This window comes from Mobula birostris, chromosome 6 (assembly GCF_030028105.1).
Source record: "Mobula birostris isolate sMobBir1 chromosome 6, sMobBir1.hap1, whole genome shotgun sequence".
Classification (NCBI taxonomy): Eukaryota; Metazoa; Chordata; class Chondrichthyes; order Myliobatiformes; family Myliobatidae; genus Mobula; species Mobula birostris.
In genome coordinates this window covers 102,114,401-102,134,878 of record NC_092375.1, presented here as the reverse complement: position 1 = coordinate 102,134,878, position 20,478 = coordinate 102,114,401, and the positions used below count along the sequence as shown (strand labels likewise).

At 42.2% G+C, this 20,478-nt stretch overlaps 1 protein-coding gene across 2 annotated transcripts in view; it reads left to right on the top strand.

The window, feature by feature from the left end:
• adcy5 (adenylate cyclase 5) overlaps positions 1–20,478 on the top strand; it is a 396,314-nt gene that overhangs the window by 356,092 nt on the left and 19,744 nt on the right. For both annotated transcript variants that reach the window (XM_072260948.1, XM_072260947.1), the window contains 4 exons: positions 5,149–5,175; positions 8,761–8,893; positions 17,088–17,351; positions 19,042–19,246. In XM_072260948.1, coding sequence (XP_072117049.1) covers positions 5,149–5,175; positions 8,761–8,893; positions 17,088–17,351; positions 19,042–19,246 — 629 coding nt within the window. The remainder of the gene's footprint in view (positions 1–5,148; positions 5,176–8,760; positions 8,894–17,087; positions 17,352–19,041; positions 19,247–20,478) is intronic.

The following is a 20,478-nucleotide window of genomic DNA, read 5'->3' as shown; positions in this document are numbered from 1 at the left end:
TAAAGTGAGTCTTTTCTATCTCCCATTGTAATTTGTATCCCACATCCTGGCCTGTATACCACTCCCACCAGGGTCTTTTTTACCCTTGCACTTTCTTAACTTTACTTACAAGGATTCTACATCTTCCAATCCTATGTAAGGGTTTGATTTCAGGTTTTACCAATAGAGACACCCCACGCCTTCTGCCTATCTGCCTGTCCTTTTAATACAATGTGTATGCTTGGACGTTAAGCTCCCAGTTACGATCTTCTTTCAGCCAGAACTTAATCATCTCTAATTGTGCTCAAGATCATCTACCTTATTCTGTACACTACGTGCATTCAAATATAACATCTTCAGTCTTGTATTCATCGCCCTTTTCGATGTTGCCCTTTGTTATACTTAAATTCAACCCATTGACTGCAATTTTGCCCTATCATCAGCCTGTCCTTCCTCACAGTCTCACTACACACTGCATCTACTTGTATACCAGCTGCCTCATCCTCAGCCCCATCATTCCAGTTCCCAACCCCCTGCTGAATTACTTTATACCTTCCCCAACAGCTCTAGCAAACCTGCCGCAAGGATATTGGTCTCCCTTGGGTTCAGGGTTTTATTGTACAGAAGAGATCCCAATGATCCGGAAATATAAAAACCCTGCCCCCTGCACCAATTCCTCGGCCACACATTCACCTGCCATATCATTCTATTCTTACCCTCATGGAGTATGGCTCAGGCAGCAATCCAGAGATTACTTCTGGGGATGTCCTGCTTTTCAGTTTCCTACCTTACTCTCTATATTCTCTCTTCGAGACCCCCTCCCATTTCCTACCTATGTCATTAGTGCCAATATGTACCAAGACTTCTGGCTGCTCACCTTCCCCTTTTAGAATGCCATGGACCTGATCCAAGACATCCCTGATCCTGGCACCTTGGAAGCAATATACCATCCGGGTGCCTTTTTCACTTCCACAGAGCCTCCTGTCCGCTCCCCTTACCATGGAATCCCCCATCACTACTGCACGCTTCCTCTCCCCCCTTCCGTCTGAGCCACAGAGCCAGACTCAGTGCCAGGGACTTGCTCACTACAGTTTCTCCCTGGTAGGTTTTCCCCTGCCCCCCCCCCCCCAACAGTATTCACAGCGATATACTTATTATCGAGTGAAACGGCCACAGGGCTACCCTGCACTAGCTGCCTGTTCTCTTTCCTTGTCCTGACAGCCACCCAGGTACCTGCCTCCTGCAAGAGCCTGCAGCCTTTGAGCTGCAGTTCCAGTTCCCTAACACGGTCTTAGGGAGACGAGAGGTTTCCCAGAATTCCCACACCTCACTCAAACGTACCACTAACTCTGGACCCTTTCTCAGCTTTCTCAGTGTTCAGTTCTGGTCACTTTAGAGAGGGTGCATAGGAGATTTGCCAGGACTGGAGAACGGTCTTATGAGGAAAGATAGGAGCATGATTGAGGTGTATAAGATGATAAAAGATGATAAAAGATGATAAAGTGGATATCCGCAGAATTTTTCCCAGAGTGGAAATGGCTATGAGGGGACATAACTTTGTTTATAGGAAAGTGTAGAGGGGGTGTCAGAGGTATTGTTTTACACAGAGAGCAGTAAGTGCATGGAATGCATTGCCAGGGGTGCTGGTAGAGGCAGATATGATAGGAACATTGAAGAGAATTTTAGATAGGCATGGGTGAAAGAAATATGGAGGGCTATATAGCAGGGCAAGGTTAGATTGATTTTAGAGTGAGTTAAGGGCTTAGCACAACATCGTAGACCAAAGGGTCTGTACTGTATGTAATATTCTATGTTCTACGTTTAAAGGGCAGGGGCTTTGAATAGTTGTAAGGCAGAGGTAGTTAGTTCTTGACAAGCGAGGGTGGAGCGTGGGTGATGTGAATTGATATTAAAATAATATTAGATGGTAGGGCAGGCTGAAGGGGCAAGTGGCCTACTCATGCTCCTAATTGATAGGTTCGAATAACTCCTAGTCTGGGAACATAATTTAGGCAGAGAAATGGAAACACAAGAGACTCTGAGGATTCTGGAACCTGGAGAAACACAAAATGCTGGGGGAACTCAGCTAGTCAGGCAGCATCTATGGAGGGAAATGGACAGTCAACATTTTGGATCGAGGCCCTTCACCTGGACTCTCTGGACTTACAGGTCCAGGTGAAGGGTCAGGAGCTAAAGTATTGACCATCCATTTCCCTCCACAGATGCTGCCTGACCTGCTGAGCTCCTAGACAGAAAAGTCCATAGGACCATAAGACTTAGCAGCAGAATGAGGCCATTCAGCCCATCATGTCTGCTCTGCCATTCCATCATTGCTGATCCTAGATCCTATTTAATCCCATATACCTGCCTTCTTGCCATATCCTTTGATGCCCTGATTGATCAGGAAATGATCAACTTCCACCTTAAATATACCCACGGACGTGGCCTCCACCGCAGTCTGTGGCAGAACATTCCACAGATTCACCACTCTGTGGCTTAAGAATATTCCTCCTTACTGCTCTGGTGACTGGGAACACAACAGTTAAGCTGCAAACAGAAACTCTTGCACAAATAGCCATGTACAGATAATCTGTTTGGTATGGTCAGAAGTTTATTGTTGTCACAGGAGGTTGTAGTCACAAGTTTATTGTTGTCACACGTACTGAGGTACAGTGGAAAACTGTTCTACATGCCACCCACACAAATCATTTCAGCACATCAGTGCAGTGAGGTAATATAAAGGAAAACAAAACAATGCAGAATAAATTATCACAAAAACATAGACAAAGTGCAGTGCAGGCAGATAATAAGATGCAAACTCCTAACAAGGTAGGTTTTGAGGGCAAGGCTCTACCTGATCATACTGGGAGCCAGGCAGTAGTCTGATAGAAGCTGTCCTTGAGCCTGGTGGTGCGTGCCTTTAAGCTCACTGCCTGATGGGAGAAGGGAGAGTGTCCGGGCTGGATGGGCTTGGGTTTTTGATTATGCTGGCTGCTTTTAGCAAGGCAGTGGGAAGTACATGCAAGAGAGGCTGGTGTCCACAGTGCGCTGATCTGTGTCCACAACTCTGCAGCTTCTTATGGTCAGTAATGCCACACCAAGCCATGGTGACATTCGACTGTCCTTTTGGTCAAAATGTACATAGAATGCACTGAGCTTATCAAGAAGAGATTCAGGCTGCTCTCAATAGAGCATTTTCATCCACACCCCCCACCACCCATTCATAAATAAATAACTTGTGCAAGAGGAAAGGCGAGGTACTGTGTATGGATCATGCATCGTTCAGAAAGCTGATGGCACGGGGAAGAAACGCTGAGTGTGGATCTTCAGGCTCCTGTACCTCCACCCTGATGGTAGTAAAGTGAAGAGGACATGTTCTGGATGCTGAGGTGTTCTTAGCAACGGATGCTGCCTTCTCAAAGCATTAACTTCTGAAGATGAAAGTTAAAGGGTATGAAGTGAAGGGATGGATTTAATGGGTCGGTTCTGAGAGACAGCATAGCCTTGGTGGACCAAATGGACCCCTGTATTGTAAGAAAATGTGTGAAACTGGGTAGTGTTTTTCATACCACTGTGAATCTCTGCAGAAATGTTCAAAATTCAAAGAATTTTTGTGTCAAAGTACATAGACATTCAGTGGCCAATTTATTAAGTACACCTGATCATTTTCTAAACTTCGATAAAGACACCCTTCAGCCTCTTATAGTCCTAGGGAAATAGTTCCAGCCCATTTAGAATCAGAATCAGGTTTATTATGACTGACCTACATCCAGTGACCACTTTATCAGGTACACCTGCTCGTTAATACAAATATCTAATCAACCAATCATGTGGCAGCAACTCAATGTGTAAAATCATGTCAACATCTCCAGAGGTTCAGTTGTCGTTCAGACCAAACACCAGAATGGGGAAGAAATGTGATCAAAGTGACTTTTACCATGGAATGATTGTTGGTGCCAGACTGGGAGGCTTGAGTATCTCAGTAACTGCTGATTGCTGATCCCCTGGGATTTCCACACATACAGTCTCTAGAGCTTACAGAGAATGGTGCGAAAAGCAAAAAAAAAATCCAGTGAAGTATAGTTCAGTGGGTGAAAGCACCTTGAGAGAGGTCAGGGGAGAATGGCCAGAGTGGCTCAAACTGATGGGAAGGTGACAGTAACTCAAATAACTACATATTTCAATAGTGTTTAGAAGTACATCTCTGAATACACAATGTGTTGAACCTTGAAGTGGATGGGCTCCAGAGCTAAAGACCATAAACATACACTCACTGGCCTCTTTACTAGGTACAACAGGTATGTAATGAAGTGAGCACTGATTGTATGATGTTTCTAGACCAAAACTGATAACAAAGTTAAGGTGTAAAATTCTCTGATGTTCTAATAGACCAAACAACTTCATAGCAAGACTATTCCTACATCTGAACAAGTTACCATAATATTTTTAAATTCATGGGTCCAGTGTACGTACATACTTTAGTTCCTCAAACAGCAAACTCTCTCCACTTTCAGTAATTTTTCTTTTTCATCAAGATGGTCTCACAACCTCACAATCTACCTCATCATGACCCTGTGCTGCCCTTTCTCGTAACACTCTATTCTGCCTTCTTTTGCAACACATAAAAATGCTGGAGGGACTCAACAAGCCAGGTAGTTGATGCTTTGGGCCGAGACCCTTTTCTGGAAAGAAAGAAGGCAGAAGCCCAGTTCTGAATTCTGTTATTGCTTTTCCCATATAATACCTCAGTGCACTGATCTTTATAGATGACATGCAAAACAAAGATTTTCACTATGTAAATAACAAACCATTTTAACAACTTACCAATTTTATCCATCTTATATACTTTTGCTGCCATTAATACTGTGGTGATGCAGTTAGCATATCAAATGTTTTTTGTGTATTTTCCAACTTTTGGATAATGTCAACTTCAGGGTGTCTGTAAGAACAGAGCCTGTTCATACCTAGGAACAGCCTGTAGATATATGATTAAAACAAAGGTCTCCTCCACGGTCTAGATATAATGAAATTATAAGACCGTGTTTTAAACATATCACTGCATGGAAGCTCTTCCACTGAATGCCACCATTTGGGGATCATTGCTATATAACTCACCATGCTACAGTTTCTTGTAAATTTTTACTAACCGTTTTCTTTCTTTACCCTCAGTGTCCCTTCGAATGAAACGTGGACTTGGTGAGTATTGCTGAGTAATATGTAAACTTATACCAGAAATTAAGTGGCAAATTTAGCCCACTTTAATTTTAGAATTTCTGTCTGCAGTAATAGGGTATCAGTGCTCACTATTAGTCATCTATACTACACTTGTGTTGGTGGTTAAATAAGCACTTTGTTACTCCACTAAATGAATCCTCTTAACATCTGCAATCCATTACGCTTGTTGACAGTGATATGGTGTTCTTAAAGATGAAATGCAATGTCCTTAAACTAGATACGTAAATATAGCAGTCATAGAAAAAAGTTCAAAGTAAATTTATCATCGATGTACATATATGTCACAGTATACTACCCTGAGATTAATTTTTCTATGCATATCACAAAAAAATTTTTTAAAGATTCGCCTTATTTTTGTCAGTAACATGAAACAGAGAAAAATATCGTTTGCATCAACAACTAACACGAGCTGAATATGTGCTGGACACAGCTTGCAAGTGTCACTTGTGCTTTGGGTGCCTATACAGCATGTCCACAACTTACTAACCCTGACACATACATCTTTGGAACGTGGGAGAAAACTGGAGCATCCGCACGGTAACGAGGAGAATGGATGAAAGCGGTGGTAACTGAACCGGGATCATGGGTGCGGAAAAGCGCAATAGTATGGTACCATGCTGCCCTTAACCATCACTCGTAAGGATGCATGGAGTTGGGAGTAATGTATTAGCATGGACCAAGGATCGGTTAGTCAGCGGTGCTTAGCAGTCAGTGGTGAAGAGAGTGGTCAGGGGTCACTGCTGGACCCACAACTGTTTACAGTATACAAAAGTGAAATGACAGAGGGCACCAGCTGTATAGTATTCAAGTTTGCTGATGACACCAAACTGAGCAGAAAAGCAAATTACACAGGGGATGCTGAGAGTCTGCAGAGGGATATAGATAGTTTAGGTGAGTGGGCAAAGCTCTGACAGATGGAGTACAACATTGGTAAATGTGAGGTCATCCACTTTGGAAGGAAAAATAGAAGATCAGATTATTATTTAAATGGTGAAAGATTGCAACATGCTGTTGTGCAGGGGCACTTGGGAGTGCTTGTGATAGAATCACAAACGTTTGTAGGAGTAACAGGTTATCAAGAAGGCAAATGGAATATTGGCCTAAATTGATAGAGGGATTGAATTAAAGAGCAGGGAGGTTATGCTATGACTTTACAAGGTACTGGTACCTGCAGTTCTGGTCTTCTTTCTTGAGATAAGGTGTACTTGCTTTGGAGATAGTGCACCAAGTTGATTCCAGAGATAAAGGTGTTAGTTTATGAGAAGAGATTGAGTCACTGGAACTGTACTTACTGAAATACAGAAGAATGAAGGTGTGTCCTATTGAAATTAGGAAAGGAATAGATAAGATAGAAATACGAAAGTTATTTCTACTGGTAAATGAGACTAGAACTAGAGGACAGGCTTATAATTCGGGGGACTAGACTGCGGACAGTGATGAGGGAAACTGCTTTCCTTCGAGGACAGTGGACCTGTGGAGTTCTCTGTCCAGGGAAACAGTAGAGGCTACCTCACTTAATATATTTTTAAGAATAGTATGATTGCATGCAGGCTTTTTTTCTCCTTAGAAATTCTCACAACAGGCGCTCAATCACCAAAGCATAGAAAGCTGTGAAACAAGCTTTGGTAGCTAGGATTAGTATGATGGGTTCTTGATGTCAGAATGCACATTATTATTATTGTTATTATTATTATTATTTTCATTTTTTTTACCAGCTCAAGCTGGTAAAACCTGAGGTACAGACATAGCCAAGCACGCTCATTTCTCAATTGCTAGGAAATGTTGAACTATTGTAGTGATGGTTAATATTGTGGCTTTCTGGAGATATACATCGATTTGCTATGTAGGGCTAATTGTTTAGTACTATTGTGTAGTGTCTTTGAGACGATACCAGTTGTAGATATTACTATCAGGACAATGTACACCCTGGTCACGTTCCGTAGTCTTTCAATTTCCTCTTTGAATTCAGCGTCTTTCTGACATTTTGCACTTACTGATTTCTGTATTTTATGCACGCAAACAACAGGAATTCTGCAGATGCTGGAAGTTCAAGCAACACACATCAAAGTTACTGGTGAACGGAGCAGAGTGGTGGTAGAGGGGAACTGGTTTCCATCCCTCCCCCTCCTGTCCTCTCCTATCAATTTGGATCTCCTCCTCCCCCTCCTTTCAAATCTCTTACTAGCTCTTCCTTCAGTTAGTCCTGATGAAGGGTCTTGGCCTGAAACGTCGACTGTACCTCTTCCTAGAGATGCTGCCTGGCCTGCTGTGTTCACCAGCAACTTTGATGTGTGTTATCTGTATTTTATGTGTTTGGAAAGCTGATATCTATTAAGTACTGTAAGTTGTTCTTGTTTCTTTTTTCTGTAATATATGAAGACGGTTTATTATGGATTGTCTTATCTGTAATAATGGATCGGTTGTAATATGATTTGTAGGACTCTGGCTCTAAAACTAAATCAGGCTTGTATTTATAGTAAGGAATGGTGTATTTTATGAGTTTATATTTTAAAGCAAGGTTTTGCCACTTGATTGTGCCTGTGTAAGTAATCAGATTGAAAAAGGATCTAGTTAAACTGCTACAGGATCTGGAATCGTGTTGGATTGTTTCTGGCTTTTCTTGGCATTTAAGCATTTATTGTCTGAATTTGTTGGTCTTTTACTATGTATTTTTGATAACTGTTTGTGTTAACCACCTGGTATTGCCACAAGGAATCTTCTGTTTCTGAGGAGAGGCAGGTGTTTGATGCTTCCTTGTTGACATTTAGTCTGTTCAGTTCATGGTGATGTCTTCCATGGAGGGTCACGCTCTTCCAGTGGTTAACCTGTAGTGATAATTTCTTCATTTTTCTGGGTTGTGCTTTCTTTCCTTTAACTTTAGTGGTGTCTACTGCTATTATTTTATCATTATGGATTATTATTGCCAGTACTGAGATATAGTGGAAAACTTCCTACAGATCAAATCATTACATTACATTGAGGAATGGAGAATGAAGTGTACCAGCTACGTAGAAAGTTCAGTACTGGTAAAGAATAAGGTACATGATCATAACGAGGTAGATTGTGAAGTCACAAGTCCATTTATTGTACGAGGGAACCACCTTATGATAGTGTGACATAGATTGTGAGGCTGAGTGTCTTGGTGGAAGGGCCAAAATGGCTAATACAGGAGGGACATCATTTTAAGGTGATTGGAGGAAAATATATTGGGGATGGCTGAGGTAGGTTTTTTAACCAGAGAGTGGTGGGTCCAGGGATGGTGGGAGAGGCAGATACATTAGGGACATATAAGAGACTCTTCGATAGGCACATGATGAATGAAAAATGGAATGCTGTGTAGATTGATGGTGGAGTACTGTAGGTTTAAAGATTGGCACAAAATTATGGGTCGAACGGCTTGTACTGTGCTGTAATGTTCTGTGTGCTATATTCAGTGTGTGCCTGTTGCCATCCTGAACAATTCTTTTGATTCAGTTGGGAGAAAAACATGGTTCCTTCAGTTTATTTACTGACTAATTATTTTAACAACTTCTTTCCTTCGAACAGTCCACCGCTATTCTCAAAAGTCTCTCTGAAGATCATGACGCCAGTTATAATCACAGTGTTTGTCCTGGCTCTTTACCTTCACGCACAGCAAGTAGAGTCGACTGCCAGGCTGGATTTCCTGTGGAAGCTGCAGGTAAGAGCCTAGCCGAGTCTCATTGCCATGCACTTTGGGTCGTCGTTCCCAAATGTGGAATTCCCTCCACATCTCCATGCATTGTTTATGGTGTGGAGTGAGCATTGTAGGCATTGGCCAAACGTTCTAACAACGATGGGATCAGAGCTTGGTCCCATGACCCAACCAAAATACATTTGGTAACAATTTTAAGTTTCAATTTTCAAAACTCTTTCTTTTACTAAACTTTACAAGGCAGCAATGTTGCAGCTCTACTAAACCCTGGTATTGTGCTCAGTTCTGGTTGCCAAATTATGGAAGTGGAAGCTGTAGAGAGAATGCAGAGAAGATGTACCAGGATACCATCTGGATTAGAGAACACATCTTCTGAGGAAAGGTTGAGTGAGCTAGGGCTTTTCCTCTGGAGTGATGGAAGTTGAATGGCAACTTGATAGAGCGGTATAAGATTCTGAGAGGTGTAGACAGAGTGGTCAGCCGGGATCTTTTTCCCAGTGTGGCAATGCCATCTGTTTAAGGTGATTGGAGGAACATTTAGGGGAAATATCAAAGGTAGGCCCTTGATACATCAGTACATGGAAAGTACTGCCGGTGGTGGTGGTAGAGGCTGATACAAAACAGTCATTTAAAAGACTCTCAAATAGGCACGTGGATGTAAAAAAATGGAGGGTTATGGGCTGTGTCAGGTTAATCGTGGAGTATTTTTATACAGGTGGCACAAGATTGTGGGTTAAAAGGTCATACTGTGCTGTACTGTTCTATGATTTCTGGTTATCTTGAGTTGTCCACTATGTCCTGTAGTCTGCAGATGTGGAGATTCTTGTGAAAAGCTGAATTTCAGGATCACTTTAAAAATAAGGGGCCTTCCTTTTAATATTTATAATGTTTATAATATTTATAATGAGTTGTGAATCATATAGCATTGGTCTAACTGGCCCCTGCCAATCAAGGATCCTACCTAAGCTCACCTGCATTTTGCCCATATCCCTCTGAACCTTTCCCATCCGTGTACCTGTCCAATTGCTTTCCAAATGGTGTTAATGTATCTGCCTCAACCACTACCTCTAGCAGCTCATTCCATGCACTGGCTGCCGTGTGGGTGAAAAAAATTGTTCCTCAGGTCCCTTTTAAATCTCTCCCCTCTCATCTTACTTATGCCTATTAGTTTTTGACTCCCCAATCTTGGAAAAAGACTGTGCATTAACCCTATTTATGGGCCTCATGATTTTATACAGCTCTGTAAGATCACCTGTCATTCTCCTGTGCTCCAATGAATTGGAATTGGTTTATTATTGACACTTGTACTGAGATACAGTGAAAAGCTTCATTTGCCTACTGTTCACACAGATCAGATCATTGCACGTCATTGAGATAGAACAAGGTAAAACAATAACTGAATGCAGAAGGAAGTCTTAACAGCTACAGACGGTCCACATCTACTCAACCTCCCTTCATAACTCAGTCCCTCGAATCCCAGCAACATCCATGTAAATCTCCTCTGTCCCCTTTCCAGCTTAATGGCATCTTTCCTATAGTGAGTCTTTGAGAATATTTGGAACTGTATTCTCAAAGATGCTGGAAGGCAGATTTTCTGAACCTACCTTAGGCAGAAGTAGATAAGTTACAAGCGCCTGAATTACAGACACTCAAACATATGAATGAGCCCCCATAATATAATTAAATTCAAAAATCCTACGAAGGTACATGTGTTTGGTACCTACAAATGAATTAGTTAAGTCAGAGCGGAGTTTATTGTCATCTGCACAGGCACAAGTGCAATAAAAAACTTACCAGCAGCAGCAAACGGGTACGCAGCATCGTATAAGCAGCATTCACAAGAAAAGCATCAATTGAACATAAATTTTTCACAAATTTTAAAAGAAAGAGCACAATTAAAAAAAAATATATATATATCCATTACAGTGCAAGATGGTCATAGTATTGCTATACTGAGCTCTTCCAGTTGATTCAAGAACCAAGTGGTTGAAGGGTTTCTCTCCCCCTCTCTCTCCCTCTCCCTTTCCTTCTCCCTCTCCTTTTCCTTCTCCCTCGCCCTCACTCTTTCCCTCTCTCTCACCTTCCCTGTCCCTCTCCCCTACCCCTTCCCACTCTCTCTCTCCTTTCTCCTTAGTAATTGTTCTTTATCAGCCTTGTGTTTTTTGATACCATTTGTTACTGGACTGCAGAGTTGGTATTACACATAGTTTTGCGTATTTTCTAACTTATGAACTAAATTGATTTACAGTTGTCTGTAAAACCAGAACCCATTTGTCAGGTGCACATTCTGTAAGCAAGGAATGAAGCGTTACTTGGGGTGGGGAGGACAGAACATGGAACATAGATCAGTGCAACACTGGACAGGCCATCGGCCCATGATGTTGTGCCAAATATGATGCTAGATATTCTCTTCTTGTGAGTCATTCATATACCTTCATATTGATGTGTCTAAAAGCATTTTAAACTCTGCAAATTGCCTGCTTCCACTACTACGCTTGGTAATTCATTTAGCCTCTGGCACAACATAAGAAGTGCATTAGACCTTTTCTTATAGTTCATTTCCTGTCATCCAGGCAGCATTCTGGTAAACCTCTCCACGCCCTTCTGTAATGGGGCAATTACAACTGCACACATTACTGTCAGCGGAGTTTACTGTCTTCTGGACAAGTACATGTTTGTTCAGGCATAATGAAAAATTTACTTTCAGCAGCATTACAGGCACATCGTATCAGGAAAGCAGCATTCACAGGAAAAGCATAAATTGAACATAAATTGTGCCTAGATATTACAATTGAACAAAACTGTTCACTTTAGTTCAAAGCGATGAACTAAAGTGCTAGACTGAGGTAGTGATTCAGATTGTGCGGCTGGTTGAAGAACAAATGGTTGAAGGGAAGTCGCTGTTCTTGAACCTGGTGATGTGGGATTTAGGCCTTGTGCCTAATAGTAGCTCTGAGAAGATGGTCTGACCCAGAAGGTGGGGATCTTCGATAGTGATGTTATTGAATGACAAAACAAGCTCGACGGGCCTAGTGGTCTACTCCTGCCGCTCATCCATATTTGATAAGGTCCCTTGACATAGATGTCATTCAGTGGAGAAGCCTTCTGTGACCATTCACTCATCATTGACAACAGCGCCTCTGTGTGGTGTGGAACTTGCACTGCACCTTACTGAAGATTCCCGGTTGAACTGCTTAACACAAAGCCTTTCATGCAAATCTGGGGACTTATTGAAATGAAATACTGAAAGGAAACCTGTAAGCAAATGTAAAAGAAAAGAAAATGCTAAATTATCACAGAAAATCCCTCAATTATCTGTCCCGTGGTATAGGCAGCCTCATAGTGTCTGTGAAGCCCTGTGCAGAGCAGTGGGAAAATATCTTTTCTTTTTATCAGATTCATATTCAGATTCATTTATTTATCACATGTACCTCAAAATAACCATATAACCATATAACAATTACAGCACGGAAACAGGCCACCTTGGCCCTTCTAGTCCATACCGAACTCTTACTCTCCCCTAGTCCCACCGACCTGCACTCAGCCCATAACCCTCCATTCCTTTCCTGTCCATATATCTATCCAATTTAACTTTAAACGACAACATCGAACCCGCTTCAACCACTTCTGCTGGAAGCTCGTTCCACACAGCCTCCACTCTCTGAGTAAAGAAGTTCCCCCTCATGTTACCCCTAAACTTTTGCCCTTTAACTCTCAACTCATGTCCTCTTGTTTGAATCTCCCCTACTCTCAATGGAAAAAGCCTATCCACGTCAACTCTATCAATCCCCCTCATAATTTTAAACACCTCTATCAAGTCCCCTCTCAACCTTCTACGCTCCAAAGAATAAACACCCAACTTGTTCAACCTATCTCTGTAACTTAGGTGATGAAACCCAGGCAACATTTTAGTAAATCTTCTCTGTACTCTCTCTATTTTGTTGACGTCTTTCCTATAATTCGATGACCAGAACTGTACACAATACTCCAAATTTGGCCTCACCAATGCCTTGTACAATTTCAACATTACATCCCAACTCTTATACTCAATGCTCTGATTAATAAAGGCCAGCATACCAAAAGCTTTCTTCACCACCCTATCCAGATGAGATTCCACCTTCAGGGAACTATGCACCATTATTCCTAGATCCCTCTGTTCTACTGCATTCTTCAATGCCCTACCATTTACCATGTACGTCCTATTTTGATTAGTCCTACCAAAATGTAGCACCTCACATTTATCAGCATTAAACTCCATCTGCCATCTTTCAGCCCACTCTTCTAACTGGCCTAAATCTCTCCGCAAGCTTTGAAAACCTACTTCATTATCCACAACTCCACCTATCTTAGTATCATCTGCATACTTACTAATCCAATTCACCACCCTTCATCCAGATCATTAATGTATATGACAAATAACATTGGACCCAGTACAGATCCCTGAGGCACACCACTAGTCACCGGCCTCCAATCTGACAAACAGTTATCCACCACCACTCTCTGGCGTCTCCCATCCAGCCACTGCTGAATCCATTTTACTACTTCAATATTGATACCTAATGATTCAACCTTCCTAACCATCCTTCCATGTGGGACCTTGTCAAAGGCCTTACTGAAGTCCATATAGAGAACATCCACCGCTTTACCCTCATCAACTTTCCTAGTAACCTCTTCAAAAAATTCAATAAGATTTGTCAAACATGAGTGAAAGACATCATTTGTGTTATCACAACCTAAGGATGTGCTGGGGGCAGCCTGCAAGTGTTGCCACACATTTCGGAGCCAACATACCATGCACACAATGCTTGGCAGAATCTCTTAAAGGTTTAAAAATTAGCCTGATTACACTCCAGCACTATAAGTTAAACGTGCAAGATGGTGTATGGAAAACTAAAACTAGACATACACAAATAATTTTTGTGGATGATAAAATATCCAAATGATCAGACGTAATAGAGTTATATTGATAAAGTACTACAGCACAGAAACAGGCCTTTGACCCATCCATTCCATGCTGAGCTGTTATTCTGCCTAGTCCTATTGACCCAACACCGAGAACATAGCCTTCCATACCGCACCCCCCCATCCATGTACTCATCCACAATGTTGCATTTGTCACTTCCACTGGCAACTCATTCACCTTCCACCACCCTCTCAGTAAAGATCTCCCTCAGATTCCTCTTATATATTTCACTTTTCATCCTTAACTTATGACCTCTAGTTCTAGTCTCACCCAAACTCAGTGGAAAAAACCTCTTTACATTTACCCTATCTATATCCCTTAAAATTTTCTATACCTCTATCATTCTCATTTTTGTTGTAGGTAGATGCTCCAGATTCAGACTCACCAACATCTTATATAATATAACATCCCATCTCCTGTACTCTCTGATTAGTGAAGGCCAATGTGCCAAAAGCTTTCTTTATAACCCCATGTACCTCTGACATCACCTTAAAGGAATTTATCTATATTTCCATATCCCTCTGTACTTGTCTCCTTTGAACTTGCACCTTAAATGCTCTTCTCTGGTATTAGTCTATTCTTTGCTGGGAAAATATATTGGCTGCTGCTTTATGTCTGCCTGTCATGCTGGATGTTCACAATATAATGAAGCAATACACCCACAAGATGCTGGAGGAACTCAGCAGGTCCGACAGCATCCACGGAAATTAATACATGGGGCCAGGACCCTTCTTCAGGTCTGAAAAGGAAGCAGGAACTAGCCAGAATCTGAAGGTGGGTGGAGGGGAAGTAGCACAAGCTGGAAGTGATAGGTGAAGTCAGGTGAGTGGGGGAGAAACCAGCGAGGTGATAGATGGACAAGGTGATGGGCTGGCGAAGAAGGAAGTGGACCATAGGAGAAAGGGAAGGAGGTGTTGTAAGGACACGGCTGCAGGGGAACCCAAGTGCTGGACACAGGCATGGAGGCAGGATCAAGAGGTGTTAGTACATTCGCGAGCGGGGAATAGGTATCCAGGAGAGTCTTGACACGGAGACGAGGTTCACATAGAGAATCCAGGAAAATGATGCGGAACTTAGAACTGACAGTCCTAAAGAACCATGAAACAAGGTTACTCATACAAGAGTTGACCAACATACTGACAGCTCCTTGTTGTGATTACAGGGTTTTTATCCTGCATTTACTGATGGTAGGCAGGTGTGTGTAATTAATGGAACTGGGAATGATTGGAAATTAGATGAGGGGTTGAGGCCCAATTACTGAGGTAATAGCAAGGTGGGGAATTGCCAGATGGGACCATGACAGGAGGAGGGGCACCAGGCAGAGGTGATAGGCAGTGGAGGAGAGGAGAGGAGAAGAGAAGAGAAGAGCTGAGAGGGGAGCCAGAGTAGGGAATGGAAGAAGGGGGATGTCATCAAGTTCTCTAATATGGTAATTTTCCCCCCCTTCTTCTTCTCTGTTCTTCCATTCCCCACTCTGGCTCCCCTCTTACCTCTTCTCCTCACCTGCCTATCAGCTCCCTCTGGTGCCCCTTCTCTTTCCCTTTCTCCCATTGCCCACTCTCCTTTCCTATCAGACCCTTCTTCTCCAACCCTTCACCTCTTCCACCTATCGCCTCCTTCATGGCAAAACCTCCTGGTGTAAATCTATCAGCCCTGACATTGTGAATAGCACAGTAGTATAGCGTGAGGGTGGCTTAGCGATTAGAAGAACTCCTTACAGCGCCAGAGGTTAACTGTCTGTAAAGTTTCTGTGCTCTCCCTGTGACTGTGTGGGTTTCCCCAGGTGCTCTGCTTTTCTCCCACATTCCAAAAATTAACGGGTTATGGTTTGTGTGTTTTGGGCTTGCTATGCTGGCAACAGAATCGTGATGTGACCTAGGGCTGCCTCAGCACATCCTTGGACCGTGTTGATTGTTGATGCAAATGGTGCATTTCACTATATGTTACAATGTTTTGATGTACATGTGACAAATAATGCTAATTTTTATCCGTCTGTTAGGAGTTTGATCTGAGACTCCAGGGGTAGACGTGCTCGGCTTGGTAGCTTTTAATATAATTAATAAAGTATTGATCACTTTCAATAGTCTTTCATTGGATTTTTCTACTGATTAGTTTTCATATAGAGTGCATTCCTGTTAATCAGAGTGGCCACTTATTTGAAACAATTCTTAAAGAACAAAAACAAATAGGAAGTAGTTAGGTTTCCCATTGTTTATTTGGGACAATATGCCACATAATTGGGGCAGGAAACTTGCTGAACATTTTCTAACTAGCGTCAGTCCTGTGCATGTCGTGTAGCCAGTCGAGCGAACAATTATTAAATAGTATCAGTTGTGTGTCTGTGTTTAAAAAGCAGAGATTTTTTTTCACTAACAGTTGGTGGGAAATGAGCAGTAAGACAGTGCAGAAATGTTTTGCTTATTGTGGTTTCAAGCATTCAGACTTGGAAATGCCATAAAAGGCCAGGAGTGGAAAATGAAATAATTTTACCACTTCAACAAGTTAGGAACTGCAAAGAATTTGAAGGGTTCGACAATAATCTTGAATGTTGCCTTTGGTCCCCACCAGACACTCAGCTCTCCCCTGTGGCTCCAAGTATCTGTTTGCACGTGACAGCGGCCACACCCTGGTACACCGCTTTGTCAGGTGGGTTTAGCCAGGTGAGGGTACCTGGTGGGCCACATACCCCGGTGAGATAGGGACATGCCTGTCCAGCATGCAACGTCAGCTCTGGCAGACAGGACGGATGAGGTCTACGGTGAGATCCAAAGCAGTTCTGTAACAGTACGTGGAAAGCAACGGGCATGGTGGGGCACAGAGATCATCCACTACAACTGGGAAAGACCCCATTTGTGACGTCTACTAGTACCACTGGACCAGGATGTCCAAGATTGAGAGAGTGGAACTGCCCCACTTTAAAAACTATCCCATACAGGTTTCCTGTCATCGTTGAAGACGATGGGCAAATACCAATGGTATTGGTAGTGTTCTGATTTGTTCTGTATTTCATTTAAATACATAATTTATTGCTCAGTTAAACGGTAGTTTGTCTTTTTTTATACCTTTTTGACTGTTTCCATGGAACTTCTACTAATTGGGGTAGCCACTTAATTGAGCCAAAGTGGACTGGTCCCAACTAACTAGAATCCACTGTATTTAAGAATTAAATTTTGGTAGAAGTCATTAATTTATTAATGATACAGTCAAAAACACATTTTTGCTGTTTGGCTTGTACAGGCCACGGAAGAGAAGGAAGAAATGGAAGAACTTCAGGCCTACAACAGACGCCTTCTACACAACATCCTGCCCAAAGACGTCGCTGCCCACTTCCTCGCTCGGGAGAGACGCAATGACGAGCTGTACTATCAGAGCTGTGAGTGCGTGGCAGTGATGTTTGCCTCCATCAGCAATTTTTCCGAGTTCTACGTGGAGCTGGAGGCCAACAACGAAGGGGTCGAGTGTCTCCGGCTCCTGAATGAGATCATCGCTGACTTTGATGAGGTGAGTGTCACTGCTGCTAGTGAACTCTGGGTAACTGGGAACAAGGCAGTGTCACCCTCAGTGTATGCTAGTGAAACCTGTGGAACGATCACCTCTCACCTCACCTCCTTCTCCCCCAGGTCCCTCTTCAAAACTCAAACAGAGCTCTAATTCGTACGCTCATCTCCTAATTCGTACCGTCCCATCCTGTCCTTGCTGTCGGCTCATCTGTGCCTCAGTTTTAAATTTAACATTCTTGATAATAACTCTCATTGAATTATTGGCATCAGCAGTCCCAGAATGGAAATTGGAATCAGTTTATTACTGTCACATGTACCAGGATATAGTGAAAGGCTTGTCTTGCACACTGTTCACACAGATCAGATTGTTACACAGTGCGTGGAGATAGAACAAGGGAAAACAATAACAGAATGCAGAATGTTTTAGAGAAAGTTGTACAGGCAGACAATGGGGTGCAAATCAAAACAGGATAGATTGTGAGGACAAGAGTCCATCTTATACAAGAGGTCTGTTCACGACTTGGATAACACAGGATTAGAAGCTGTTCTTCACCATGGTGGGATGTGCTTTCAGGCCTTTGAGACACAGCGAAACCCTTGCCATCAACACAGTTCATTCTGAATATACAGTAAGTATATGGAGGTAGTACAAAGGACAATGCAGAAGAGTTACAATTACAGAGAAAGTGCAGGCAAACTGTAAGTTGTAAAATCATAAGAAGGTACCTTGTGAGGGAAAGTGTCTAACTTCTCATACTAGGGAACTATCTAATAATCTTACAACAGCGAGGAGGAAACTGTCCTTGAGTCTGGATTTACATGTATTTTCTGCCCAATGGAATTCACTAACCATCCTTAATAAGACCATAACAAGCTGCCAGAGAGAAAGAGGCAGGTGCAATAATAATAATAATATTTCAAAATAACTTGTCTAAGTGCATGGAATTGACGGGTTTTGAGGGATAAGGGCCAAACATGGCGACGTGGGACTAGCATGGTCAACATGGCTGCGGGACCTGTTTCCACACAAATTACTCTATGGCTCTTTGACCATACAATATAGAGTAGAACCCATACCCTTAACCCCCTTCACCAATGAAGAACCTATCAATCTGTCTTAAATATTCAGATGCAGATTAATTTATTTATCACGTATACATCAAAACAAGCAGTGAAATGTGTTGCTTGTGTTAACAGACTAAGGATATGCTGGTGACACCACACATCCCAGCACCAAAATAGCAGGTCTAGCCTGTTCACAGAAGTACACAAGAAGAGAGCATCAAAATGACAACAAAGCAAGCTCCATTCCTCCCTCCCATCCACCCACACAACATCCTCCAGCTGAAAAATTCCTTCTGGTCTCAGTTTAAAAGGGAGCTCCTTTTATTCAGAGGCTGTGCCCTGGATGCCAGCTGATGGAAGCACCCTCTCCACATCCACTCTATTCAGGACTTTAAGTATCCAATAGGTGTCAGTCGGAACCCCCACCCCATCTGCCTGAATTCCATTGAGGCTGATAAAGGTAAAAGATAGAATAAAATGTAACAGCTACAGGGAAAGTGTAGCACAGTAGGAGACATCCTTAAATCCTTCATTGCTAGGGTCCTACTTGTATAAATTCTTGCATTACATCCTTGTTCCATCCAGGGTCTCATATTTACAGTAAGCTATTGCTTGGATCCTTACAGATCATCAGTGAAGACCAGTTCCGTCAGCTGGAGAAGATTAAAACTATAGGCAGTACATATATGGCAGCATCCGGTCTGAATGATTCTACATATGACAAAGTCGGCAAGACACACATCAAAGCTCTGGCTGATTATGCCATGAAGTTAATGGACCAGATGAAGTATATCAACGAGCATTCTTTCAATAACTTCCAGATGAAAATAGGTAACATCAGAATCGGGTCTTTTATGGCAAATATTTGTTGTGAATTTTGTTGTTTTGTGGCAGCAGTACATGCAATACTTAAAAATATTACTGCAATACAACAAGATATATCTAACAAAGAAATCAGTAGTACAAAAAGAAGGCAAAGATAGTGAGGTAGAGAGTAAAGGGAATTGTCAGTGTGGCAAGCACACTTGACAATCTTGTTAGATATTTAGATATAAAGTGAAGCAAGGGATGTGGAGTTAGCCAGAGAAAGGGCACTGGGGTAAAAGGTCAGCCATGATCTTATCAATGGCAGTACAGCCATGAAGGACTAGTGGCGTACCTCTGCTTCTGTCCCTTATGTTCTGCTGTAACAATGAAAGCAAGGTGTAGGTTTGAAGAGAAAAAGACACAGAGTTAGTGGGAAAGAGCGGGAGGGAATCATATTAATCAATGCTTTTTAGCATTGCTCGTGTGGATAGTCAGAGGCTTTTCCCCAGGGTTGAAATGGCTAGCAAGAGGGGGTACAGTTTTAAGGTGCTTGGAAGTAGGTACAGAGGAGATATCAGGGGTAAGATTTTTACGTGGAGAGTGGTGAGGGCGTGGAATGGGCTGCCAGCAACGGTGGTGGAGGCGGAAACGATAGGATCCTTTAAGAGACTCCTGGATAGGTACATGGACCTTAGAAAAATAGAGGGCTATGGGTAACCCTAGGTAATTTCTAAAGTAAGTACATGTTCAGCACAGCATTGTGGGCCGAAGGGCCTGTATTGTGCTGTAGTTTTTCCATGTTTCTATTGCTTTTTAACACGTGCAGTTGGGTGTAGCTTAGTACAGAAAATCATGTAATAGACTTGTTTTCTAAGAATGTGACCTCTCCCCATAACACAGGGCTCACTTGTAATATAAATTATTTATATAAAATAACCATTAACAATTGTAGCTGCCCTGTGTATTTCTCTAAAAATGTTTCAGTGTAGAACAGCATAGGTCTGATTAGCTGTTATGTCAGTAACCCACAGCAAGGATACTTGCTCTCACTGTAAGCGTTTCTGTCACTAATTTAACATAGAATGGAACATAGAACAGTATAGCACAGGGAAAGGCCCTTCTTGTCCAATCACAACGTGGAATTAAGCTAAATCTCTTCTACCTGTACATACAGTGCCTTGAAAAAGTATTCAGCCCCCACAACTATTTTAACATTTTGCTGTCTTATTTTCTAAATTTGAAATATACTGAAGTAG